At 40.5% G+C, this 27,382-nt stretch overlaps 3 protein-coding genes across 3 annotated transcripts in view; 2 read left to right on the top strand and 1 right to left on the bottom strand.

Moving 5' to 3' along the window:
• The window catches only part of si:ch211-57n23.4 (immunoglobulin superfamily DCC subclass member 3), a 32,723-nt gene extending 31,169 nt beyond the window's left edge, over nt 1-1,554 (top strand). Inside the window, exons 12-14 of the mRNA XM_049601741.1 lie at nt 414-540; nt 783-897; nt 1,359-1,554. Coding sequence (XP_049457698.1) covers nt 414-540; nt 783-897; nt 1,359-1,436 — 320 coding nt within the window. The 3' untranslated portion in view covers nt 1,437-1,554. The remainder of the gene's footprint in view (nt 1-413; nt 541-782; nt 898-1,358) is intronic.
• A 6,659-nt stretch (nt 1,555-8,213) lies between these two features.
• Nucleotides 8,214-15,388, bottom strand: LOC125904671 (gonadotropin-releasing hormone II receptor-like). Its single transcript, XM_049602249.1, has 4 exons — nt 15,172-15,388; nt 11,229-11,769; nt 9,639-9,840; nt 8,214-8,759 (listed from the first exon to the last, which is right to left on the bottom strand). The coding sequence occupies exons 2-4, from the start codon at nt 11,766-11,768 to the stop codon at nt 8,344-8,346; spliced, it is 1,158 nt and encodes a 385-aa protein (XP_049458206.1). The 5' UTR covers nt 11,769; nt 15,172-15,388; the 3' UTR covers nt 8,214-8,343.
• An 8,259-nt stretch (nt 15,389-23,647) lies between these two features.
• Nucleotides 23,648-27,382, top strand: part of gatad2b (GATA zinc finger domain containing 2B) — a 51,399-nt gene continuing 47,664 nt past the window's right edge. Inside the window, exon 1 of the mRNA XM_049602288.1 lies at nt 23,648-23,748. The gene's annotated coding sequence lies outside the window, so the exon portion shown is untranslated. The remainder of the gene's footprint in view (nt 23,749-27,382) is intronic.

Genomic DNA, 27,382 nt, shown 5'->3' with positions numbered 1-27,382 from the left:
TCCCAGTTATGTAACAAAGTAGAAAACTCAGAAAATGATTTGGCAGTCTATGTCAGAGGTCAGCATTTACTATTAAAGGCATCTGTCTGAAGCACAAAACATATACATCACATTATAGATAAATAAAAAATGAATTAATATCACAGGATAAATACTTCTTAGAAGTTCTTTTAGCTGCTAGAAGAAGCTCTAAAACTGAAATGGCTGCCAGACAGGGACCACCAGACTGCAACTGTCAATTAAGTTATTGTATGAAGTGTCTGAACTTGGCCTTTAAACCATAATATCAGCAATGTGTAAAACACTGGAAAAAGCTGACCGTTTATGTGCCAAATGTTAGTTTGGCTGCAGCTCAGATTTTTTTTTTTTTTCATTTTGAGGATATATTTCATTAGTGCCGTGTTTGCTTCCAGGAGAGAACAGTCTGTGTCAGTGCAGGGAAGGAGAGGCCTCTCTTGGCAGCATCGTCATTGGCATCCATATCGGCACTGCCTGTATCATCTTCTGTGTTCTTTTCCTCATGTTTGGATACCGCCGCAGGTAAGTACCAGTACACTGTACATCCTTTTTACTATGTATTTATACACTATCATGAGGTATTGTTAAATTATAACCCACTTGATTATATATCATGTTTACTGTGATATAGAAACCTGAACCGGACTACATCATTGATCAATAGGATGGGCTTTTTAAAATTCTGCACCTTCATGAATTATTCTTTTGTTCTGCTGATGTAATGTTATACAGAGTGTGCACTTATAGATGGAACCTGTTTGCAGTCTGTTTTGCAGTAAGGGGACTCAGGACAGCTGGTCTGTACCGAGGGACAGCAGAGGACACAACGGCATCCCTAAAGATGGAGCAAACCACCCCAGAGTAGAGCCGGTGCCTCAGGTAGTCACTCCAAATATGCTGGTCATAGCTTCATTTATTAAGCATAAAGTCATTACCATTTCAAGTATTTCTCTTGGGGTAGGAACTTGGAACAAAGTATTATATTTGAAAATTATATTTTAAAAAGTTTGAAAATCTTGATTAGAAATTGTTAAAGTGACCTCCTGGTAACTTCAAGATCAGGAATAGCCTCAGGTAAGCTGCCTTGCTAACGATTATTCATAGATAGTGGTTTGGAATGATGTTCTGACATTCTGCCATGTGGACACATTAAAAAGGGGGGTTCTTGGTATGTTCTCAGAACTATGAAAAAAATCCTTTAGGTCAAAAATACCCATAAAAATTTTCAGTATTTTGTTGCAGTGCTTATGCATGTCATAAAAAGTTCCATATTTGAATAGTATCTGATTTCCTGTCTTTGTTCTCTCTTGTTTCTTTCCTGTCCTGTCTCTTCCTGTTAGCAGGTGGTCTGTCCAGCGCAGTACCAGGTCGTCATTGAGCAGCACTTGTCAGGTTTGCCTGGCACGGACACTGGCTAACACTGGTCAATGATATCAACACCAACATCCCTTTCCTTCTCCCCCCAGCAGTCTACTCACTTATGAAACCCAAGCCTCCCATTAATGAGCACCCTCTGTGCCCTTTGATAGGGGTCAGTCATAGGTTTCTTCACCCCAGACCTGCTGCTAATAACCTGAAAGTAGCCTCCATAAAACTGTGACAGAAAGCTGATAGAGCTAAGAGATATCCTAGTCCTTTGCCATCCCACCCCCATCCTCCAATTCTACCTCAAACCAAAGCTTATTGCCTTTATTGCCTGTGCATGTGCACATGTGCATGCAGAAAAAGCCTTCAAAGAGCATTGCCACTCCAGATAAGGTCTTGTCACATTCTTCTTGCATGCACACCACAAACACTCATGTCAGTTTTTTTCTAGTAGGAGTCTGTTCCATAACCAAAATATTATATTTCTCAGATCTCCTCTGGTAAGCTGACATGTGAAGATTGTGCACCATGGTGTTAAAACCTCAAATTAAGCCATTATTAGTCTGTTGTGACAGAACTCTAGACTTTGCCTTCAGTTCCTCTGCAATAAGAAAAGGAAGAAACATAGTGGCCTTTGCGAACGCCTTATGAGGGGGAAAGTCGGATTAAAAATGATTGTCTATCACCATATGAGCCATTTAGAGGAACAATGTAAACAGGCATTCTTTATTCAACCCTTCCTCAACCAAAAGCTGCATACCTCCAAAGAAAGCTACCTCAGTTTTACAAGAATGTCTGAGCCATACTTGAGGCCGATTTTAGCCTGATTATGCAGCGTGTGCTAGCCTACCTCAACCAAAAAATACTGACACCCTTTCCCTTCAGCAACCACTTCCTCGACCAGTGCCAGTGATCCGTGTCAGTCGCCAACCAGGACAGTCCAAAGAGTGCTCACCAGGATGACTACCAGGGAGAGCGTAACTGTGGCAGAGCCTGAGTTCCACTGCCACAAGCCTTAGTGAATCGGAGATCGACAAGAGCCTTAACGACCTCCTCTTCAAGCCAGGTCACCTTTTGTTTCCATCAACACTGCCAGTTTTGGTGGAAATCTCCAACTTTTCTGATCTCACATCAGCAGACATTAAGGAGTACAGTTTTGCCTCCTTAATTACTCTTGCTCAACTATGTGGCTATTCATGGCTCTCAAATACCCACGAGGATCCATCTCCAAAGACATATTTGTGCAGAGAATGTGGCTCATGGAAAATATGGACGTCAAAGAATGTTTTGTGAACCATTTAAGCAATGCATTCAATTTTTTTTTCCATGAAGCCCATCAAAGAAAACAACATCAAACTAACAGGATGCTTCTTTGATCTGCACACCTGCAAACCTGATAGCGTACTGATGCTAAGCCAAAAAACTACTGCTTGAGGCCATGCTGCCAAGTTCACTCTCCAGATGCCAAATTGGTTACCCTGGGACCTCGATGACACTGAGTTGGCGGCGAAAGAAGTTTTAAGGTGACACGTGCCTGAATGCACGGATGAGGCTCGTGTTTCACCATGTCAGCCTATCCAAAAAGTTCTTCTATGAAAACCAAGCTGAATGATACCCAAAGATGTAAACATTTTGATGGTTTTCCTTTTTTTCCTTTAAGAAATTATTTTAAGAGAGAATACATTTACTTAAAATTTTTGGATGTTCCTGTTTGATAGGGGTCACCTGTGTGAAAAGTGCTTTAACTGAACTCAAGCCAAAAAAAAAAATTCTCATGATTTTGTTGTCATTTTTTTTTTAAATAATACTTTTCATATCCTTAAGTTTGGTCATTCCAGGTGCACCCCTTCAACATGGAACCCTTTATTTTGTTGACAACTTTTAACTTCTAGTGAGCGACCAAATGAAGATGTCAGATATTTTGAAAGACTTTCTATGTCAATACTATGAGGAATACTTGCTTTCTTTTTTAAAGTAGTTCGATTCTTGCCAAATATTTAGCTATCGTAAAGAAATATCTAACCAAATACCTCTACATTTTTAACATTCAGAGTCTTTACCTTTACACCTCCTCATAACCAAAGCACAGCAACACGCTTGTGAGCGTGATTATATACATGTGTGTGAATGATGAACAATAGGTGAACCTTGAGGGCAGCAGCTTTGAGAAGAAACCAAAAGTTAGATTTAAAAAAGTTGCTTTTGACCCTAAGCTTTTTCTACAAAGCCTTCCAAAGAACACAACTGCATTTAAAGTCCAGCTGATAATGAATTCCACATTTTATTCTAACAAAACAGTGCCCAAAAAGGAGAAATTAATTTTGCATGTCTCAAATAATTTTGTTATTGTTTCTATATTCTTTACTTATAATGTCGCCTTTTTATCACTGACACTGACTAACCCACCCAGTTGCCAGAAAAATGTTTGCATTGTACATTTCTGCAAACCACTGATATGCTACATTTATATGTAATTATGTAGGGGATGCAGTGAAACTTTACATTTTAACAACTCTGTGTTTAATGTGTGCCATTTTAAACAGAGATAGTGCCATATGGAAGATCTGCCATTATGCGGTCTTTGCTTTTTTACACCTAACTAAATACATTATGTTGCCCTCACTTTGATATAATTTTGTCTGCAAACATGCATGATTGATTGTGATTTCAGATGGACTTTAACAAAAGGTTTCCCTACTGAAACCCTGAAAATAATGCTTTGAACCAGGGTTTCAACCATTACTTTACGTCTTGGCTGAAGAAACTCACATATCTTTAACCAAAAGTGTGTTTTGCCTCAAGCTTTAATGGTCCTCAAGGTTTATCTTGACCCTTTCCTAGTATTTTAGCTTCACTCAAAGCAGAACTTTATAAAAGATAAGGGCTTTTCCCCTTGTCTCCTTTCTGACATAACTAAAAGCTGTTAACCAATGCGATACCAAAAAGTGTATTTGATATGGAAGACCTAAAAAGTCGATGTGTTTTTTGTAGTGTGAAGTGTGTAGTGGTTAAACTAGTTTTTAAAATGGAAAGCATTTGTTGCTTCTGTTTGGAACGATTCATTTCTCTGTCTCTTTTCATTTGAGTCTTATGTTCTTCCTGCTGTGCACAGGAAAAATTGCCAAAGCAAATGTTTGCTTTTTTTGAAAAAAGTTTTTATTGTTATTATTATTATTATTATTATTAGATCTCATAACATTAATTATGATCATTTCAACTGTTTTCTTTTGTTGACATGTGTACGGATGATATGATTGTTAGGATTACTTGATGATGGCCTTTGAGCAAGTGATGTGAGTTTTCCAGAGACACTAAATTTAAGACTGGAGATTTCTTGAAGCCAAACTCACGTTCTGCCCTGAAGAGCCAGCGACTAGAAGAAAATGAACCTCAGAAAAAGAAAAAAAAAATGTAGGACAGTAGAGACTGGCTGCTAGTACCAACGAGAAACAATGCTTTAATGATTATAAGTGCTTCTCTGTTCTCTAAGCTTTCCACTGGTGTAATGTAGCCAACTGAAAACCTAAAGCTTTAAACTGTTGTGATTGAGGCCCCATCCTCGGTCTTTGGCCAAAATGAAAATGTTTGGAGGTACAGGACATGACTATAGATAAGCTGGAAACAGAGATCAAGCTGTGATATGATAGGGTTTGACTGTACACAAAATGGTGTCAGTTCACACAAATGACTAAAAAACCTCATAGTTGTGTTTCCCAATGTTTTTTCCATTAATCCAGTAAAATGGAAGTGGATGGAATTTCTGTAGCTTTAAACTAGACAGTGCAACTTTTGAAAGAAAAAAATTGAGATACCACAAGCGGTAAGAGGGCGATAAATGTTTTTTGGTGATTTGTTTGAACTGACCCTTTGGTGTTATTTATTTATTTATTTAGCCTACAAACCCCTGCTGTAAGTCTTAAAGTTGTAAAGGTAATTACAAGACAACACCAGTTCTTTGCCATGGACACCGGTGGTGCTCATATGACAAATTAATTGCATATTTATTGTCAGGCAAATCCTGATGGTACTGAGTGTCCATAAGCTACTCTTCTTTGAAGCAATGTGTTTCTGTTGAGTTCTGCATATAAACCAAATAACTTATTAAGAAATGTATGATAATGAGCACAGAAGAAACATCACTTCAAAGCTAAATCTGGTGTCAAGTTTTACATTTTTACATAATTATTAAAGAGTGATAGTTTAAATTAAGAAAAGAGCTAAAATTACCTGCTAACTTTGAACTCTCTGATTCCTGCCAAACAGCTTGGGCTCTTGGTGACTGCTCTATCTGAATGTCTGACCTGACCTTTGCCTTTTTCTCCTTCTTTGATCACATTCCAACATGCCTAAAACCAAATAAAGAATTTTTGCCTAATTAATGTTTCTCTATTTTACTTTTGTTAGCATTTAGCAGATGAATGGTGGAGTAGGTGATACCAATTTACCACCTAGCGTGTGCTGAGATCCCTTAAGCCCAGTTCAGATTGAAGATTTGCAATGAGATAAGTTGAAACAGGCAACTACTTGCAATGCGCCGTTCTGCAGTGTTTTAAAAACCTGCCGGTTCACACCATTTCAACTAGATGAGATGGTGTATCATCTCTATGCAACAACTCTTTGTACCTAAGTTCTGATTTCCAGCTTTTCAAGCTTGTTTTGTGGCTAAATATTAAATGTTGCTTCTTAAAATATGAATGATTATGATAGTGAGATACTGGCTGAAGGTGCATTTGTAGTAGTGATGAAATGGCAAAAAACATAAACAAAACAAGTATCAGATACAGCACATACAGCGAGTACCAGCAGCAACCCACTGTCCAACACTGGCACACCTGTCCCGCCAAGTGAACACACTGTCATTTTGACTTGACCAGTGGACGTCACTACAACATGACTGGCTGTTGAAACTGGTGTAAATCAGCCACTGGCAATTTGACTAGCAGAGCTGCAGGTTACACCATCAGCCAACTTGAGTTGAATTCAGACTGGCCAGTTCATACCGCTGCAACTTTTCTCTACAACGTTCTAAAACAATTTCATCTCATCGCGAATCTTTGGTCTGACCTGGGCTTTATATTGACAGAAAGATTACATACATACTGTGGCATTGTTTGTGCCCACTGTTTAAATGAAGCCTGCTCATGACATCATGCATTAGTCCACATATCAGCTCTGGACTTTCAGTGAAAATGCCTCCTTATGTGTTGTTATGGCCATCCAAACAACATGTGTTTGGTTGGGTTCATTCTACATACTTAACAAGAAAGAGCTTGTAAAATAATTAACTGAATGCCGTGTAGAATTATTGTTTATGATGCATTTTTTAAACTATAGACCATGGGAAAGACATGATGAGTTGAGTGTCATCTGCATAGCTGTGGTAGGAAAAGCAATGTGAGTAAATTACAGAGTGAAAAAGAGAAGAGGGGAACCAGAACCGAACCCTGAGGAACCACCGCAGCAAAGCAACAAGGATCAGACAAAGATTCTCTCCAAGTTACCCTATAAGTGTGGCACTTTAGGGTTAGGGTTAGGCTCACTTCCATTAACAGGGAGCCTACACTGTGCTGTGAACACTGCAGTCCATTGATGGGTCAGTAGAGGACGGTCACTCTGCTCAGGGCTGAGTTGTGTCTGGTTTTGAGGCTTATGCAACCACTGTTCATACTGTGAAGAGTTTTATTAGTAAACTGCAACTATAAAATGAAAGGATATTTTGCTGCCTCTTGTAGCAACTGGACAGAGAGAACTGTCAGAGAAAAAATAATTTAATTAACTTTTAAGGTGGAACATTAACTTGAAATGTTACTCAATGCATGAGTTGACAATTACAGTTTGTTAATATATTGCAAACTCTCCACAGTATTAACTGTGGTTACATGAGCCTAAAAACCAGCCACAATTCCGCCCTGTGCAGAGTGAACGTCCTCTGCTGACCAATCAGACAGACTGCACTGTTCACAGCTCCACCTTTTAGTACAAGATCTTTATGCTAGGTACCCCAGCAAAAGGGGTACCAAAAATGGGGACAGTACGGAATGGTTCCATTGGTACCATCCACAAGGTGCCATACTAAAAGTGTTTGGTGGAAACAGGGCTTAAGACGCCTAGTTCTTGGAGGATTGAGAGGAGGATCTAGTGGTTCAGTGTGTCATAATGCTGTTGAAAGGCCAGCAGGATGACAATGGAGATGAGGGAGCCCTCCAGCAGTGTGGATTTCCTCTTTGACAGCAAGGATGGCAGTCTCAGTTGACTTTCCTTTCCTTCTTTTCCAATCCAAGGTCAGACACTCTCGAGGGTGAAGAAATACAACAGCTTTGCAGCATGGCAAACACTACAATCAATAACACAGCCTTTATGTTTAGATAAGCACTGCAAGCAAGCCTGCTTCAATATATGGGTGACATTTAAAAAAAGGCAATTAACTTCTTGGAAAGTATATTTTTTGTACAATGTCGGCGTTGGGGAGTACATATTTCTGCATAAAAAAGAGAAAAACTCAGAAATGATTTACATAAAACACACAAATAATCTGAGAATATTGCTCTCTGCATCAAAATTTCAAAATATTCCTAATTATTCAGAGCTCCATTGTAACACACAAGACTTAAATTCTGTCACAACTGCTAAGGATATTACACTTTTATTGAGCATATAGTATATCAGATTGATACTTTACATCACACCTGTTTGCACTTATAGAATAATAATGTTGGTACACAAATTCAGTATATCATTACATATAAATTGCACATATATTAGTATACTGCATACATAACAACAGGTTATTTCGTGCTCATGAATCACAGTTTCACAGTTTTTCTAAAGGGTAAGAAAAGCCAACATTGTTCACCTTCCCATAATGTTCTCATGCATGAGCATCTAACAGCTAACACCTGCATTAAGGACGCTGGGTATTTTGTAACAATGCTTTTTTCCTGAGAGTCAGATCGCCACTGTTTAAACAGGGTTCCCACTGTGCTGGTTTGAGCTCAGATCAGACTCCATCTCCACAGCAGCTCCACCGCTGCGAGCAGACAGACGATCTACAGAGCGGGGTGAGGCATTGTTGATTCGGCGACCGCGGCAGCACGCCACAACATCAGCAAGGTCTGCCCGGAAAGATGGTGTGTAGAAACTGTAGATGACTGGGTCACAGCAAGAGTTCAGGTTGCCAAAGATAAACAGTATGTGGTGGACATACTCAGGTGTGTGCTTGATAATGGCTGGTTGGAACCAGTACCAGATCCCCAGGAGGTAGTAGGGTGTCCAACAGATGACGAAGGAGCTAACAATCACAATGGTCATCTTGAGGGTCTTAATCCGGGCTTTGGGTATCATATCTGTTCCACTGCGTCTCAGGCAGTGCTCACCATCTGCAGAAACACAACATGGGCAAAAACTGAAATATGGGAAGGCATACATTTCATTCTCTTACATTTCATAAACGTAAAAGAATAGATTACCCCCACCTTAAAGGGAAATTTCAGTTTATTTCAACCGGTGTCCTATTGTCCTAAATTTGTTTCAAATGCCAACACAGAGATGTACAAACAACTTAAATCCCACATTGGCTGCAGCCAAAAGCGAACATATTACTTAAAGTTGAATGTTTGCTGGGTGGTGCATTAAAGTAGCAAATAATTAGCATGTTGTTGTTTTTTTTCACTTCAGCGTTGGCTTCATTTTTTAGCCCAGGAGGTTGCCGCTTGGCAGCAATAGATCAGAATGGACTACTACTTCTGTAAATGTAGTTTATAGTAGAGCAGCTTATTCTGTCACATCTTAAGCATCCATCAAAATATACTACTACCTCTATAAATGTGGGTAAAAGTATGTGCGTCTCCTCTGGAATATTTTTTTTGCCTCTCAAACACACTGGAAATGTGCACCTCATGTTGGTAGGTCATTCTGAGCATTAGCTCTATTGGTCAGAACACTGGCCCTCCTGACACTCCACCATTGACCATAAACTTTTATAACACTTCCAGTGTGTCGGCTGAGTGCAGTGTGACCTCTCTGAATATGGAACTCTGCCCTCCAGTGATCACAAATGCACCTGCAGCTTCTTCACTGCTGCAGCTGCTGGTTTATCTTTGTCACACAGTTTATCAGGACTTTTAAAAGTGACTATTGCAATGTACCTATACTTGAAATAAAAGTACATAAAAATAAAGTTTGTTATATTGATGAGACGACATGTAACTCGTTACTTCCCTAGTTAGACCTCCGAATGTCTTTTGAGAGTCACACACCTTTTCTCTTGTGCATTTGCCCATTGATCTTGGTGAGGATGCGGGTGTAGCAGAAAGTCATGACAAGAAGGGGGAAGACATACAGTGTCACAAAGTGAAACATGTTGTATGCCGTTTCCTGCCAGCGAAACTGGAAACTGCCATGGGTTGCACACTGAATGAAGTCCACTCCATCAGCTTTAATGGCCCGAAAGATGAAAAGCTGAGGATGAAGAGATCGCAAAGAGATGAGAAATGAATTTCATGCAATCACTGAAAAACACAAATGCAGTTTGTTTTATTAAACAAACTATGTATTAAATTTGTTTATACAAAATACACAAAGATTCACACAATGCAGGGGAGGTTCTTTGACTCTGTGTAGTGTGAGTCCCTTTGAGTGTACCAATTATACCACATCAGAAACAAAACACTGCGACCAACAGGTTCTTACCTGTTCTAGAGCCAGTTTTAAAAGGTGATTTTCGGCATGATTCTGGAGCTTAACTAAGTTGGTTAGTAACTTTCTAGTGGAGGTATGGATTTACAAGAGATTTACACTTGAAATGGAGCACTGTTAATTGAATGTTTGTTAGTGGCAGTGCTGTGGGTGAACACAGGGTTAATAACAGCAATGTCAGAGATGGAACACACTTAGACAAATTAACAAGAGGGCCACATCTACTTCAATTAAGCATCTATACAGCAGCAGTGTGAATACGAGTTTTACTGATCACTCCAATTATAACAAAGTGTTTGCTAATAAGCTATAAATATATGATTTAGAGTTAAATTTGATGTGTTTGTCACTGTCAACTAATTCCAGACAAACCAGTAAATGTATCCTGCTAACAAGTATACTGTGTGTGTGCGTGCGTGTGTGTCAAAGCCTATTCCTCTGTGCCATAAAGCTCCATTGTCTCTCCAACAGATCAATGAGCCATTCTGCTGCCAACCTTGCCAATGACAGTTCACTTTGCCTAATTAGTGGTCTGCAGATTTTTAACTTTATATTCTAGTGTTCGCTCAGCTTGCTTGGAAACAGGCACCAGGTATAATCCACAACTTTTGCCCATGGAAAACCTCAAAAGAACGTTTCCAAGCGAGATGAGTAGAGCAATGCCGCATGATGCAGTATAAGTGAAACCTCCAAATATGTGCTTAGATGGAAGTGTGTCTGTCAAGTTGGACCTGTCCAAGGTGTAAAATAACCATCCTCTGACCAATTACATGTTGGGATAGTGTCATGTCACTGTCATGATAAACAGCAGTACGCATGCAGAATGGTAAAGAATGTCCAGCTAACACAGGTAGGTCAGTGATGTGTCCACAGGCACATCAATTATCAGTTTGGTGTGGTTGTGGATTAGTTGCTGGGAATGCACTCTCTCTTTTACTTTTCTACCCCTGCTGGCCTGTCATTTCCCAAATGTTAGCCAACCTCAAAACATGATTCACAGGTGAAAAAAGTCTAAGCTGCAGTGCTGTTTGATCATTACCACATCTAAAATCTAATGATAGTGGAACTATAAGTCCAATCTGGTGTTAATCATATATGCCTACAATAATAACAGTCTTAAAGATCAGTGTGTAACCCAGAACCCACTGTACCTGTGGAGATGCCAGCAGCACACTCAGAGCCCAGGCCACCAGCAGCATGCGTCTGTTCCTGAGCCCAGCATCGAGAGAATCCAGAGGATGGAGGATGGCCCGATAGCGGTCCAGACTTACCACCACCAGTATGAATGCTGCTGAGTGCATGGCAAAGAGCTTGAGGAAACACAGCAGCTTACACATAACATCCCCAGCATACCACTGTACTGTAATATTCCAAATGGCATCCAGTGGCATGACCACAAAAGTCATCACCAAATCAGCTGATGCCAAACTGGCGATGAGCGGGCGGAGATGTGCTGCCAGCCGATAGCCCCGTCCCCAGCACACGCTGATCAGGACTGACAGGTTACTCCCAGCAGAAAAGACAAAGAGCACCAGGGTGGCTGCTACACGACAACGAGCAGCCACAGTGAAGGACGGAACCTTCCAGGGTGGAGGGGAGGGTGGAGCAGATGAGTTCAGCAGGGAGAAGACAAGGCCTGTCTGTAAAGGGTCTGCAGGTGTGGAAACCCACAGAGACACGTTCGCTGTCATCCTGTGGCAAAGAGAGAAAACAATCATTTGACATGGACCATGAACAAACAGAATCTCTTCAACTGCTTTGTTTTGACATTTTTGTCAGTATTATGACATGACCTGCTAACACAAAACATGCAAGCAGTCTCAGTGGGACAAAGCTCCTGCAAGTGTCTGCAAACTACAAATTCGTTACATTTGCATGTTATTCTTAAATCTCAACGGCACTGTGGTTAATGTGTGATTAGGTTTAGGCACAAAGACCACTCAGTTATGGCTGGAAAAGATGATGTTAAGGCATAAAAATCACAGTTTGGTTGCACAATCATGGCTGGAGAAACCATCAGAGAAAATAATCACTTTTTGTGGCACTGTCCTCAGTTGAAACACGACAAGTCACTGAAAAACAACCAGTTTTGTTGTTTATTGATCTCTAACAGAGGACTGCAGTGGTCTGCAGCTTGGCAGGTGTCTTGCCTCGGGGCTCACACCATCTAAACCATTGGCTCCACTTTCCAATGATAAACTCAGCTCATGTACTACGTCAGTAGAAACGTTGATATGATAGGTATAAAACAAACAAATGCAGCATATTTGTGGTTTGAAGAAATCTATAAATGTCAATGTTTTCTTCTAGTGAAAGGACAGTGAAGACAACAGCTTGCTTACTAATTAGAAAAACTAAATGCCAGGGTAGCAGGTTGTGCTGCAAACTCCCAGCACTCCTCACTCACTCATGGAAGTTGATATTGATTAGAATTCCTGGATTGGGGACTGTTTTTGCTCTTGAGTTTGCTGGTCATGCTACAGCCTTGTTAAATCTTTTAATACAACAACTTGTAGTTTGAATTTCTACAGAAGGCTGAGGTCAGAGCTGATCAAAGGATATCAGATTTTGTTGATTTTACATGATGTTGATGTGTTTTCTTATTTTGTTGAAATAGAATCTCACAAAGCAGCAACTAACCCACTAAACCTGTGCAGGTTAAGAGATAAAAACAACCACTTGGCAGAGAAAGTACTGACAGTACTGCTGATTCTTAGGACAAACAAGGTGGACATTTGAAACATGGCACATCATTAATAACATGTTGAATAAAACACCACTAAGTAAATGGTAATTTTTGGTTCATACAAACGTTCAAGTGAGCTGATGGATACAGCTAAGATAAAAGTACATCTGAGTCAGTGGGTTTAACTCAAGTAAAATATCTGTATTCATTTCAAAAACTCTGGCGCTTAACTAGCTGAGATTTTGTCATTGGCGTCATCCTGCTCCTAAGAACTGTCATACAAGGACTCCTGTTCTGCTCTGTGTGTGGGGGGCAAGTTTCATTCACAACAATGTTAGCAGAGCCTAAAAAGAAGACTTTCACAATACAGAGCTTCAGGTCTTGCTGTTGCAAATAAGCAGAAGATAAAAATAGTCAGAAGTTGTTTTAGAACGACAATATGTCATCAAAACAAAGCCGTCCATGACTAATATACTGTAGCAGCAACCAGCATCAGGATCTTGAGATAGCTGCATTTCCTACCTAGTTGCGATAAAAACAAGAAAAACTTGAGGAACCTCTCAGTAAACTGATAAACTATAGATAGATAGATGCAAAACATGCATTTTTACAATATGCATGGTACAATAGTGCACATGGGCAAGTAGAAGCAATAAGTTACATAAATAGTAAAAGAGAAAACTTATAAACTTAGTAGTGTTCCCTGATACAGTCATTCTTTGTTCATTGCCTGTACAGCATAGGAAATAAATGACTTCTTATATATGTTTCGACTGGTTCTTGGGACTCTAAATTGATGCCCAGGCGGGAGCAGCTCATACTCTGAATGTAATGGATGTGAGGCATCGGCAATTATATGTTTGGCCTTCCTGCGTACAGCACTGTCAGATATATTGCTGAGTTTTTTCTGTGACTTGCCAATCATGACCATGATAACTGATGATAATATGGTGATGAAAACCAAATGCAGAAAACAAAATACAACCAAATACAGGAGCACACTGCAAAAGCAGAAAACCACACATTGTTTTTCTTATTGCTGCGCATGTAAAATTGGTGAAGATATTGGAATTATTTTCTTGTACTTTCTGTATCTGCAGCACATCCGCAACTAGTTTGGTTCGCCCTCATCTCATAGTGTCGTGTTTAGACGTGGCAGGCAGCTGTTGTTGGAGGAAAAGCTCTAATAGACCCCCTGTACACTAATTGCTCAGCAGCAGACAGCAGACAGATAGACAGAGCATTAGCTGGTGAACACCGTGGAGAATGCAACAACTAAAGAGATGGATATTTCACTCAGGAGTTGGTGGAGGCCAAAGCCACACACACCACGGAATAAAGAGACTGTCCTTTTATATCTTTACCCCTCTTTAATAGGAGAGCCAGACTTAGCTTTCTATAGATCCAATTGATGTGCTTTTGACATCAATAGCAAAGTCTAACCCTCCCCAAATCTGAGGTTTTTATGTTATATTGTAGGCCAGTGATTCTCAAAGTGGGGTCCAGGGACTCCCGGGGGTCAGTGGCACTCTACCAGGGGATCTGTGAAAAGTCTTCACATTTATTCATTAAAATCATCATGGCTTAGTTTTTAACAAAAGGAATCATAGTTCAAGAAGTGATGCTTTGGTTTTAAAATCTATAATATTTCATACAACTCATTCTAATCTCACAACAAGTCTATAACACTTAAAATCTGCAAATATGTGTTGGTAAGTGTCTAATATCTTTGTAATACAGTAGTTCCTTCACATAACTAAGACCATAAAAGTGTAAAAATAACAGGTGACATCAAATTTTTCCAAAGGGACACACATAAGGGCCCCCCAGGCACATTTTTAATCTTGTAAAAAAAAAAGAGAGTCTCTGATGGAAGTTAGAAGCTGATGAGTGCTTCAGAAAACAAACTGCGACAGAAAATGACACGACAGCATGCTTTGTAAGGTCATCAGAGGTGGTGTAAAGTGCCATTTGTAATTAGCCACCACATGCGCATACCACTGGTCCTGATCAGTGGAAGGCGGTGCAGGAGCGCCCTCTGCTGGCGGACCACTGCACGTCTACATGTGCTGTTGCACCAAAGAACTCAGTATAGGCAACGTATGACTCAAACGCACAGGTATCACTTAATTCATTTCCACACAATAAAATCAAACACAACTCCTCTGGTCTTTTAAGAATAGCGATCTGAGTGAATGTATTCTCCTCTTTATTTCACTTTTTCCATATTCTCAGCTGCATATGTTTGACTGCATTATTCCGATACTGGGGGGTGAGGGCGGGGGGACGCGCCCTCGTCCCTTACCGACCTGCACCCACTGGTACTGACTCAAGCACATTAAACCATATCTGTAAGCACACTTTAGTACTTTGAGCTTCAAAAACACAATCAGCAGACGTATTTCTACCTGGAGGAGAATCTGGTGAGTCCACTGGTGGTCAGATGAAGAGAGGAGCAGAGCGGAGCTGTCCAACGTGCTGAAGCATCACTTTCCCTGCTCCTTGTCTTCCAGCCGCACACTTTTTACCATCTGATAAATCAAAGAAAATTCAACCGGAGCAGTGTGATGTGTTTTTTGCATCGGTTCCATATGCTCCCTCCATCAGCCCGCATGCACACACACACACACATTCACACACTTAGACACACATATATTGCCTTCTACAGAGAATATCTGCACCGCATGAACGAGGATCCACAAGAATCAACGCCGATTGGTTAATTAGGGTTGGTGACGTGCGAGGTGTTGCAGCGGTAGCCACCTTTGTGACAGAGAGGCATCCTGGGGAATTTCCAGTATATTATGTGCTCTTTGTGCAGAGGTGTGGAGATGATGGGCTCTGCCAGGATCATGTTTACAGTTTTAAAATGTTTACACATGTGGCTGTCTGCAGCTGTAACATTCTGTACCTGCCTGCTTTCATTGACCTGTCCTTTGCAGTATATTGCAAAAATATTACCCCATATATTTCAGAAACATTACCACGACAGGCAACCACGTATTGCTGTCCGAAATAATTGCAAGCAAATAAAGGCTAAATAATCATAAATAAACTTAGTAAATTGCCATTATTATTACTACTGGTTCGAGTACTGCAGTGTACTGCAGTTCTGCGTATGGTTTGTCCAAGTGGTGTTGCCATACCCCAAGCAAAGCTGTTGCTCGACTTCTGTGGACAGGTACAATCAGTGCCAAACACTGTCTCTCTTAATGTCATTGCTTTCAAATGTATTAAAAAGTGGAAAGCTAGATTGTAATATGAGTGTTCTGTAGGGTATATCACTGTCAACTGTTATAGTGTTAGTGTTAGACTGTCATAAATAAGGTCATCAATATGTCATGGTATGGTAATTAATCAACACCTGCAACCCTCCTGCTGTGAGGCAACAGTGCTAACCACCATGGCACTTTGCCGCCCATGCTTTTTCTTAATTTGCGCAATTAAAGAATATTACATACATTGTAAAGTATTGCATTTCATGTCTCCATCGGCTGATGGGCCATCATGATAAGAGTATGCATGCACAATGTGATGTTGATCCCACTACAGAAGGGACTTACTCAGGGAAAAAAGTGGATATACTGATACTGGTATTGGTTATTCCTCAACTGTTTTGTTACAGGCATATCAAACATTGGCAAAAAATCCAATATCTGATACTTATTCTGGCTCCCTCAAATGGTGTTCAGTCATCAAAACTTTGGGAACCCCACAGCTAAGATTTTGTTTTAAAATGCTATAAAATAGTCACTTTAGCTGCTATGTTTCTGAACATTTATCCTGAAGGCATTTTGCCCCAGACACCCCTCGAGGATTAGTTGCAGAAGGTATAGATCGAAAATGGTCCCTCTGTCCCCCGAGTATTAAATAAGTGATTACGGCCCTGCTTCTTGGTGTAAAGGAGCATGCATGCTCGGCCAACAAATATCTGCATTGTGTGCAGGGGATCTAGCAGATGACACTATGAATTTCCTATGTAAAATATCTTATTCAAGATAAAGTAGCACTCCAAGTGCTAGATAAAAAGTATCACAACCCACTGACATGTTTAAACTTTTAAAGTGGCAACCAGTTTACAGTATATGAATTCCATTTAATGTGTTTTATATGATGCAGACTGAAAACAGGCTGGTGCAGTATTTGAAATATGGTTAACCTGATTACATTTATCTTCAAAAGTGATGGGGCTCTGTGTTTCTGACTGACAGCTTTTAAAGGTTGAGATGTGACAACACATCTCGATGAATGTATTCAGCAGTAGAGAGTGTGATGCAGATACAGAGGACAGATACGAGAGCCTCTTTTCACGTACATTCCAATGTCTTGTATTTTCTGATGTCATTTATGAGTCACCTCGGTAATGTCTATGGGTTCAGCGTCAGTGGTGGTCCTATCTCTGATTCAGCCTTATGTGTGCTACACATCAATACTGAGGGCAGGCCAATATGAGTTCTTTGATATTCATACAAATGCTGTCTATTCAGAGTTTTTGAGGACTTTATTTTTGCAGGTCAAATATTGTTTGTTGAATATCAAAACAGATGAACAGGCACATCCAGAAATTAGCAGACAATGAGCTCCCATTAAGGCAATATGTCATCCAAAGACCTCACTCACTATCATCACCACCACCAGCATGACGTTAATAACACCTTTTAAACTCTTTTGCAGAATGAGTCAGACATAATTACACTCATGACCGGATCAATCTGCGTTAAGGCCCCTGCTGCAAAAACTTGCTGCTGGGCCCCTATTACCCCTATTATTTTTTGACAAAGCGCCCCTCATGAGGACACAACGTATACAGCAGGACAAAGCTTGAGGTCTTTGTCATAGCCTGCTTTAGTCATAAATACTCCCATATTTCCAAATGCATCACCTCAAAACAATGTCCACATAATGAACCTGGAGCCCGACAGTCTGGAGCCCGCTTTGCCTGGTTGATAATTCAGCCTAATTGTGTATAAATCGCCTGTGGCTCAGCGCCCAAATATACGTCTGACATGCTTGTGACACATAAACCTTCTAGGACCATGAGGATGTCTGAGGCTGGCCAATTAACTGTTCCAAGAGTTAAAACAGAACATGGTGATGCAGGGTTTTGTTATGTGGCACAAACCTGGAATAACCTCCCAGATGATGTTATACATGTTAATCTTATTTTTTAATCTTTGCACCTTTTGTCTGCATCTTTGCTATTTTTAATGGTGATTTTTTAATTGTAACATTTAGAATAGCAAATAATACAATTAATACAGTAATCAATTTTACCTTTTATATCTTTTCTCTTTACTCTTTTATTGTAAATCTGTAACCATTATTATGTTTTATATTCTATTGCTCTGTAAAGCACTTTGAATTGCCCTTGCATATGAAATATGTTATACAAATAAAGCTTCCTTGCCTTGCTTAATTATACTTTGGCCTGTTTTAATGTGACATCATAAAGCATTATGGCGGCTTACAGCAACTTCTGAAATGCATTATACACATATCAAAATGAAGTATGTACAATAGGCACACTTTTTATGCTGTTACATTATAAACATGGGCTTTATAAATGCTGTTAGCAAAAGATTCTTGTGTGTTTTTGAGGTGGCTGCAGGTAAGTCAAGAGGACTTCTTAAGATTTTTGAATAGCCTCTTACAAACACAACTTGGGTGCACATCATCACAGCCCAGCTGAGGGGAAAGATGCTCACAAAAGTGGTTAATAACCACTAAATAAACTTGCCAAGTTTATGCTTACATGTCCCTGATGACTCTTATCGATATATCCTACACTGAATCAATTTTAACAATTTTCCTCATCAGTTGGCATGGCTGTATCTACATATCAATCCAAGAGTGCACTGGCTAAAATAGTAAACAGAAGTAACACATTTTTTACACGTCCCACAGAGTAGCCTGTCTATTCTGTATAAAGTCAGGTAAGGATGGAAAATTGCATCCTGTCTGATGGCACCCACCCTCTTCATCAGGAGTTTTAATACTTACCCTCTGTAGCCTGTTTTAGATTTACCTCAGTCAAAACAAACCGATACAAACACTCATTAATTTCCATAGCCATTGTCTTCCTAAACTCAGGGATAAGAGTATAGGACTACTTGTATTCATGTAGATCTCCCAGCTTTTCAGAATGAGAAAATCAACTTACCAGTGTGTAAATTCTCCTCCTGCCTACTTCTGCTAGCCAGGTGGAGATTTTCAAATGTAAATATCAGTAAACATTGAAGAAGAGATGGAGAAGATGGGCACCAGCTGAACTATCATCCTGCTGGCCATTGTACAGGCGTCGGATAATAAACTGGGCGACATCCATGCTGCATCAGTTTACAACGGGATATCACTGTAATACCCTTTGTTTCACTGAAACTTGGCTGAGTCCTGGACAGTGCCATTCAATCAGGTGAGCCTTTTTGCCGCTCTAACAGAGCAGAGGACTCTGGTGAGAGAAGGGGAGGAGGCTTGTGCTTTATGGTGAAATGGACTGGTGTGACACTGGGAATGTAAGGTGTGGTCCTGCTCCTGATCTGGATCACTGCTGTATGTTGTCAGAAGTGGCTGCGGAACAACCATGTGACCATGCCGCCATCTTGTTGAGGTCAGGATAAGAAAACAAATACGTTGCATGCCCCCAGTGATGCGAGATAAAGCCAATAAGAGTCTGAAGCACGCACCAGGACTGAGTATACGGTGCAATTAATTTGCAAAAAAACAGAAGCAACTGTACCCAAAATTAGAATAGCAAGGCAAAGTTGTGTCAGAGGTTATGCAAAAGCAATACAGGGCAGGAGTCAGGTTAGCCTAGCTTAGCATACACACTGAAACCAGGGGGAAACAGCCAGCCTGGCTTCATCCAAAGTAAAAAAGACATACCAACCAACACCTCTAAAGTTCACTATTGACATGTTTCTTGTTTGGTTTCAGTATTCCGTACATAAACAGAAATGTCAAGAGAAAATAAAGGTTTGTGGTTTTAAGGGGGAATTATGTACTGGAACTATTTGTAGTTGCACAACATCGGGTACAGCGACTGTGCACAGCTCCCTGGAGTCCTGTCCTTACAGTGAGGTTGCACCATAGCCAGAGATGCTGCATTCGTGCTGAGCGGATGGATATACTGTTATGGATGAATGGACCACACACACAAAAAATAGTCCCATCATTCCAAGATAGTGGAAGTCGTTAAAGACATAAAAAGTCTATAGGCCGTATAATTATAGGATACACTGTTGTTTACACAATAAACATACTATACATATACACATACAGGATAATAATAGTGTAAAATACTTTCAAGAGAAAAAAATCATGTACGCTATAAATACACTGTACATAAAAGCTATACAGAGGGAGCAGTTTGTGGCTCTGAGTTCAGTTATAGTCTTTATTTAAATTTGTTTCTGGGCTTGGATGTATAGACGTTTAGACGCATGGAGGCAAAGTGCAGTTTTACGGCTGCAGGCTTTCAGCAGTGTTAAAGTTACTATACCATACTCTAATGCCCTATATTAGGATACTCTGTGTTGTGCTGCAATAAAGTTGACCAGGATCCTAAGGGTTAAGTAGGCCCTCTTCAGCTTTTAGCTTTCTGGCTCCTGACAATGGTTTGAAAGCAAAACAAAAAGCTTCAAGCAGAAAAATAGCTGTCTGGCCTTTATAAGGGAAGCCTAACTCTGATGTTACATGCATGTTAATAAAGCCATTAATAAACAGGGCCGCTCATAAACAGGGAAAAGGAGAAAGCTCCCTGGGGTGCAGCCCCTGGGTGGGGGGCCTGTTGAAGTCAGCACTTTAAAGTAAAAATATTCACCGCTACTTATTCAAACAACAATAAAAATAAGCACTCTACAGAATTTATCGTTTGCTTTCATAAGATATAACCTTACTCATCATGACAATGCTCTCTCCTGAAAATGGTATAAGTAAACTAATTACTTGCTAGAGTGAATTTCCTTGCTATACCAGGACATACAGGTCAATCTGTGGAAAAGAAAGTGGAAAAAGTGGGAGATGGAAAGGGCTATAACTCCAATAGTGATGAAATGACGAACTTTTTTCAGTCAGCTCAGAAAGCTGCTCCCAGCCAGGCTGAAGAGGCAAACAACAGACAAACGTTACAGCTAATGTTACTAGCCAAGAGGTAACCAGTATCAATAAAGGAGCCACCAAGCCCAGTACCACCTGTGAGAAAGAGGATGATAGTGCCCTCTTAGAGACTGAGAAAGTCTCTCTCGGTTTACATCTATGTGTGTACATAAGAAAAGCAAATTTAGGGAAGGCCCAGTCACTGGACTTTTTCAGGGGCTCAGCCATTTCTGTCGGCTAGCCTGTTAATAAAGGGTGACAATCCATCAACTCTGCAGCTGTAAATGTTATTAAGTTGTTTATAAATGGATATTTGGTCAGAGGTAAAATTCCACTGGAGCAGCAAGTGTCCTGTTGGAGTAATCTTAACATCTGCCAGAGAGAATTTTTAATATCCTGGCAATCCCAAAGTTCTCATTAATAGCTTATAACTGACCTAAACAGCATTAGTAAATGATTTATTAACTATTTATAAAGCCATTAGGTGCAACTAATGGTCCAGTATTCTGGTCCACTGTGTGGAGTTACATGAGGAGGTCTGCAAGGGAACAAGCTACAGTCTTTAAAATTTGGATGCCAGTCTGTGCAAACTGTTGCAACTGTTCAATATGATTTTGTCTTTTCATTATATTTTTCAATCATAATACTGTAAATCGCCTGTCTCAATTAGACATCTGGTCTGGCTGGCAAGCAGTTCTTTATGTAGAAGTTCTTCGGAAGTATAAAACTGGGTTGTTAGCGAACTTAATAATGTGTCCATTCCTGGATTACCCTATAAAATATTTATATTCCTTATGTATGTACGGGTCTGCAGATCGAGTGGATGAAAAGTGTTTTTCATAGAAATTGAAACAAGTTATGAGTATTGTTTTAACAGGGTAAAGTGGTGTTGTTTTGGTATGCCAGGTGCTGTAATCCTCGGGGGCCATAACTCACCCTCTCTCTGTCTTTTGGATTGAGTTGAAATGAATGACTCATAATTGATAAATGATCTGAAGCCTAATTTTTATACAAGTAATATTCATATTGGTTTAAATAAACAATTTCTCTGCAACAGTTTTGTGTGAAAAGTCCCGCATACACATCTGCCCCAAATATAAGCTTGTTGAGTTCTGTGATTTGAGCAAATAATAGCCTGGGCTATTAATTGAAGTTGTATGATATATAGGATTCTCAGGAAATGCAGCATACTGAGTGGATTATTCTGTTAAAAAAAACTGCAATAGTCTTGAGAGAGTGCTCCCAACATGAGTCACAAAAGCAACACAGGTTTACCACAACTTAATTTGTTCAACAATTAAAACAGATCAATTACATAAACTGAACATTACAACTAAATAAATAAATGAACAATAGCAACAGAATTCATACTGTAGACCTTGACTGGAAGTGAAGTTAAAACCTGTGAAGCCACTAGAGGGCCCAGTCTCCACTGGTAGTCAACATGAACAGCTGCTACCACCAACATTTTAACTTCATTCATTGTCTGCTGCCCGAGACCCAGGTTATTATAATGTGTATTATTGCATGGCCTGACTGTGTCTCCAAATGACGATATCCTACCTGTAGGTTACACTGTGGTTTACCAGATAGTGGAGCCACATGGCATGCACAGAAATGTTATAATACTGTACCAGTAACCCACAGTCTGTGCTGCATGCCAGGAGTGAAATCGGAAAGCAATGGGATCACCTATAGCTGACAAACAGTGGGTGTTGCAAACAAAATAGGGAATGGAAAATATCAAGTGGGCACAGGTGATAAATAATTTTACTGTCAATATGCAAAGTAGGTCAGGACATCGTATAGGGATGCTCTCTATTGTCTCCTCACGTGTCTGTGTAAAAACATATCTCAGCTTGACAATTCAGTTTTTAGCATTTAGACATCTCGACCAATTATTCGTATCAGTGTCTTTTAATGAGAAGGTTGAGCTGATTCGTTTACGAGTTGTTTACATCCACCAGACTGTCTATGCTTACATAGGTTAAAGCAGGATAACGCACTGCAATATCGCTGTTACAGTAAAGAGTTATGCACAGCCGATTAGTATCACATTCCTCTCATGTCCCTGGCAATGTTTTTGAATCGTGGCACATTTGAAGTGCAATGACGCTGCAGGCTGAAGAGTTTTCTTTGTCAGAGCATTTGGACTGACGGCGCACAGGGAGCAGACAGTGGAGGGCTGCTCAGGAGTGCACCCGCTCTGATAGGAGTAATGACGTTTCTTATCAGCCATCCGCACTGCTGTCACAGTTATGTTTGCCATGTCTTGGGTCTTTGTCATGCACATGCGTGCACAGAAACCCGCTGCTAACCCGGTGTAACACGAAATCGGGACTCTCCGGTACAAATGTAACAACCAGGTTTATCCTGATCCCTGGCTCCAGTCAAGGACAGCGGATTAACCTACCCTATGTTAAAGAATTAATGCAGGAAGCCATTTATGACCCGGTTACTTTAATGAATGTAAACGAACACATTGTTTCTTTAGCCCCATTGGAGTTAACATGGCTCTCCATCCAGACACAGACAACAACACTACTACCAGCCAATCAGATCTCTCTCTGTCTCCGCCGCGGAAATAAACGACCAATCAGCTGCCCGTGTGCTTCCAGTGATAAGCGACAGGGAGCCAATCAGCTGTCTGTCTGGTTCTGCTGGGGAAACGAACAGCCACTCAGCGGTCTGTCTGGGTTACACGGAGTGACGGCCTGGCCAATGAGCGCTCTGTCTGGCTGCACCGAGGGGGTGAGCGTCTGCCGAGGCCCAATCAGCGGCTCAGTGCTGCCTGCCGGTGCCGGGGACTGGTGGTGAGGAGCCGCTGCAGCGCGTCAGGACCGGACCGTGAACCCGGAGACGGTACACACTGAGGCGAAAAGGAGACACAGGTGAGTCCGAGGATGTGAGCGAGGCCTGGCTCCGGCGGGAGATGTTTTGAAATGGCAGCGGCGGGATTCATGTCGCGGCAGGACGGCTAGTTGTTGTGTCGTTTTCCTACCGGTGGATATGCTGATAGACAATAGAGCGGCTTTGCTTTGCTATTTATTGATGCGGGCTGACATGTTGGCGACCAGTAGCCGTCGCCTCGAACTGTTAATTTGCATTTAAAGGTCTGGAGTCGCAGCAGAAACATCATCGGACATCTAAATCCTGCACGGCTGTTTGTGTTTTGACAATAACCGAGCTGTTAGCGGAGATATTGTGATTACATTGTGATAGAAACGCTGTGCGGAATGCCTCCAATCCCGTTTCATTGTTTGATCCAGAGTCTCTAGGGGTTAACTCAGACTGGAGAAAGAGCCAGGGTCCTCCAAATACTTGTTAACGCTCATTTAAAGAGCACCGGGATTAGATGAGATGTTAGATCGGTTATATTGAAGCAAAGCTGTGTGAAGTGGCGGATTAAAACGCGCTAGGAGGAGGCCGGGGTCGCTGATGGCTCTCAGCAATTAGGTAGAAAAATTCGAAATGCATCAGCCATTTACGTAGAGACTCAACTGGCTCCATATGCACCTAAATGGCTGCCTGGCGCCTGACAGCATAACCAACATTTTACTGTAAGGGCAAGGCTTTATTCAGGCCGAGCGGCTGGTTGTTTCCTGAGCGGCGGATTAACAGAGGTAGATGTCTAGATGACGTTAGAGACCAAACGGGAATCAATATTTAATGTGTGCTGCCTATTATTCTGCAGTATACAGGACCTCATTTTGTGTCTGTTGACCAGAATTGGTCTCTCCCCTGTTGCTGCACTGCTCCTCAAGATTTACATGAGTCACATGCAGATGAATCCACACATGACTGCCATCACTGCCTTTGTGATTGCATTGTCTAAATTTGAATATGTACAGTCTTTGAGATGGAGGGTGATGAAATGAGGTGAGGAGCCAAGGTGTTGTTAATGTTACATTCCTCCACGACAAAAAGACATTTGCAGAAATGGGTAGTTTTAAGTCACAGTCAAGTTTTGTCTTTCACACCAGCTTGGGTAACAAAAAAAACTTATGTCCCAGGAAAACTGTCTGTTGAAGTGAAAAGATGACAGACAGCAGGAAAGTGGTTGTCATTGCTTCATGTTTTCTTGCCATGAAACCTGCACCCCTTTCACTATCCTCAGCAGTGTATCACTTTCAACCAGCTGTTTGTTTCTAGTGTCGTCTCCTCTCTGGGCTATTTGTATTGCACCTTTTGCACAACAGGGTAAATCATCAAGACACTTTGAATTTAGGACATGGTGCTCACTTCACAAATCTTCATCTAAGCGTGCAAGTAAAGTAGCCCCACAGCCTTTGGTTCTGAGATAAAAGTTGGCAGACCTTGATACACTTCAGCCCTCCACTCACATAGTGATAGTGGGTCTGTATGAATGAAAGGTCCCTGCTGTTGAAGAGTGTGAATGAACTGTAGTATTCTCAATGATGGAGTCCTTCCTCTTCCTATTTCCAACTCTGAGTCCCATGGCAGCCCCAGTAGCATACAGATGAAGAGTGCTATACTGTTATGACAGGTTTCTACAGTACCTCCTGAGTATTATTGTGCCATTTTTGAGGAACTTAGTGCATTTAGAGTTTAATGTTTTAATTATTTAGCTGGTCCTCACTGAAACACTGCAGATAATGTAGTTTATAACATATGTACCTGGGCAGTAATTAGGAAGGCTTTTCATTAAAGAGTAAAAAGAAAACTACTGATGCATTAATCTGGCTGTTTTGTAACCCCAACACTGTGTCCCAGTTAGGCTATGAAACCACAGTACTTACTGATATACCTGGACCATTAATGGATTTTTGAGGCAGATACAGATATTGATAATTGGGATCATGATAAATTAGCTTATATGATCTTTTTAGAGGACACATAACATAAGCAAATGTTAGGAAGGAATCCTTTAATGTGGTTATTAAAGAATTATGATTGAAGATATATGCTTTGCAGTTTAAATGTAAACTTGTTAATGATAGACAAAATAGGTAGTCTACTTGAGACTGTTTCTTAACAACGTCAAAAATATTATTGGCATTCTATACTATTAAAAAAAATGTGTTTCGTGAAATGAGCTGTTGTAATTTTGGTTGGACTGAAAACTCCAGACTGTTGGACGTGGAAGGACTTGAAGTGGCAGAAAACTTTTCTGTCGAACATTAAATGTTTATGCCTACACAAACAAAAATGGCAGCTAGAGTTCAGAGAAAAAATATCATTAAAGGAATACTTCACCTATAAAATGACAATTTAAATATCAGATATTCACTGCTTGTTACCTTGAACTGGTGACGAAAACTTTGTTTCTCTGGCATGCCTTCACAGTAAACTGAGAATCCAAAAAGGCAAAACATCTTCGTGCACTGAAGTAATTTGGGACCACGTTTAACAAAAGCAGACGTTTACTAAAACATACATTTACAATCTCAAACACAACTTGTGTGGTATGATCCAAGTCTCATTTATCCAGTTGTATACCCAGTACTTCCTATACACATGGAATTTTGCTGTAAGATTATGATTTAAAGCATGTCAGTACAAACAGTCTCATGCGAGGCCAGGTAGAGTGCTTGAGCACACGTGGGGGTGCACTACTTCTTTGTGGAAGTGTTTAAAATAGTAAAGTTTTTGTGAACATTCTTGTGGTTAGGACATTCTGAGCATACGACTGTAAAAATGAGACTTGGATTATACTGCACAAATTGTGTGAGACTTCGTAAGCGGATGTTTTTATATAGTTTTACTGTTGCTAAACACAGTCCCAATTTACCTCAATTCATGAAGGATGTTAGCCTTTTTGGATTCTCCTACCAACTGGATGGAAATCACTTAATCACACAGAGAAAAGTAGCGGAATGTTTTGAATGATTGACAGTGTACATGGTTCCCAAACTATCCATGTTGCCAGTACACTGGGAAGACCAGAGATAAAGCCTATGTGTTCTTAACAGGAAATAGTTTGTGATGGGGACGTCTCATGGACCCGGCCATATACACTGTACAGAAGTGTATGATGCATGAAGCAAATCATTGTATTGAATTTTACAATTGAAAATAATGGTGAGAGCTATTTTGCATATTTTGCATATTACAAAAAAGTGGTCAGAGTGGACATCATGTCAGTATGCTTAAAACCAAGTGCTTGTCAAATCATCAAACAGCATCTGGGAAGTCCTTTCCAAGGTCAGAATCTGACAATCATGCACGCTTTCAGTGATTGGCCAGCTGCGTGGATGTGTGATAGTAGGCAAGGTTTAAACTGTTCCTTTTTTTCATTCTTCACACAACTATTTCTGTCACTTTTCATGTAAACAACCGAGTGTGCCACTATGAATGGCTACACGGAGGGACTGTCTGGAAGGTGTGTTGCTATCCTGTTTGTACAATTCATGGTGTTGTGACTACAGACACACAAAAGACACAGTTGTTGGAGAGAGATCGGGGAGGCAGCAGGATGCAGCCAGGTGGAGGCTATGACTGCAGGCATTCAGAACATTTAGAAAACATTTTTGGACATGTCAAGGTCACATGACATGTTGTGCA

The sequence above is a fragment of the Epinephelus fuscoguttatus genome, linkage group LG17, assembly GCF_011397635.1.
Source record: "Epinephelus fuscoguttatus linkage group LG17, E.fuscoguttatus.final_Chr_v1".
NCBI classification, from domain to species: Eukaryota; Metazoa; Chordata; class Actinopteri; order Perciformes; family Serranidae; genus Epinephelus; species Epinephelus fuscoguttatus.
The sequence above is the reverse complement of the archived record's forward strand: the minus strand, read 5'-3'. Positions and strand labels throughout refer to the sequence as shown.

Bases quoted from the DNA above. Each gene is read 5' to 3' on its own strand.
- LOC125904671 (XM_049602249.1), bottom strand. From the start codon at position 11,768: ATGACAGCGAACGTGTCTCTGTGGGTTTCCACACCTGCAGACCCTTTA. The intron at 9,841-11,228 runs GTACAGTGGGTT...CTTCATCCTCAG, and splicing joins TGCTGCTGGCATCTCCACAG to CTTTTCATCTTTCGGGCCAT. The intron at 8,760-9,638 runs GTGTGTGACTCT...GTGTTTCTGCAG, and splicing joins GCAAATGCACAAGAGAAAAG to ATGGTGAGCACTGCCTGAGA.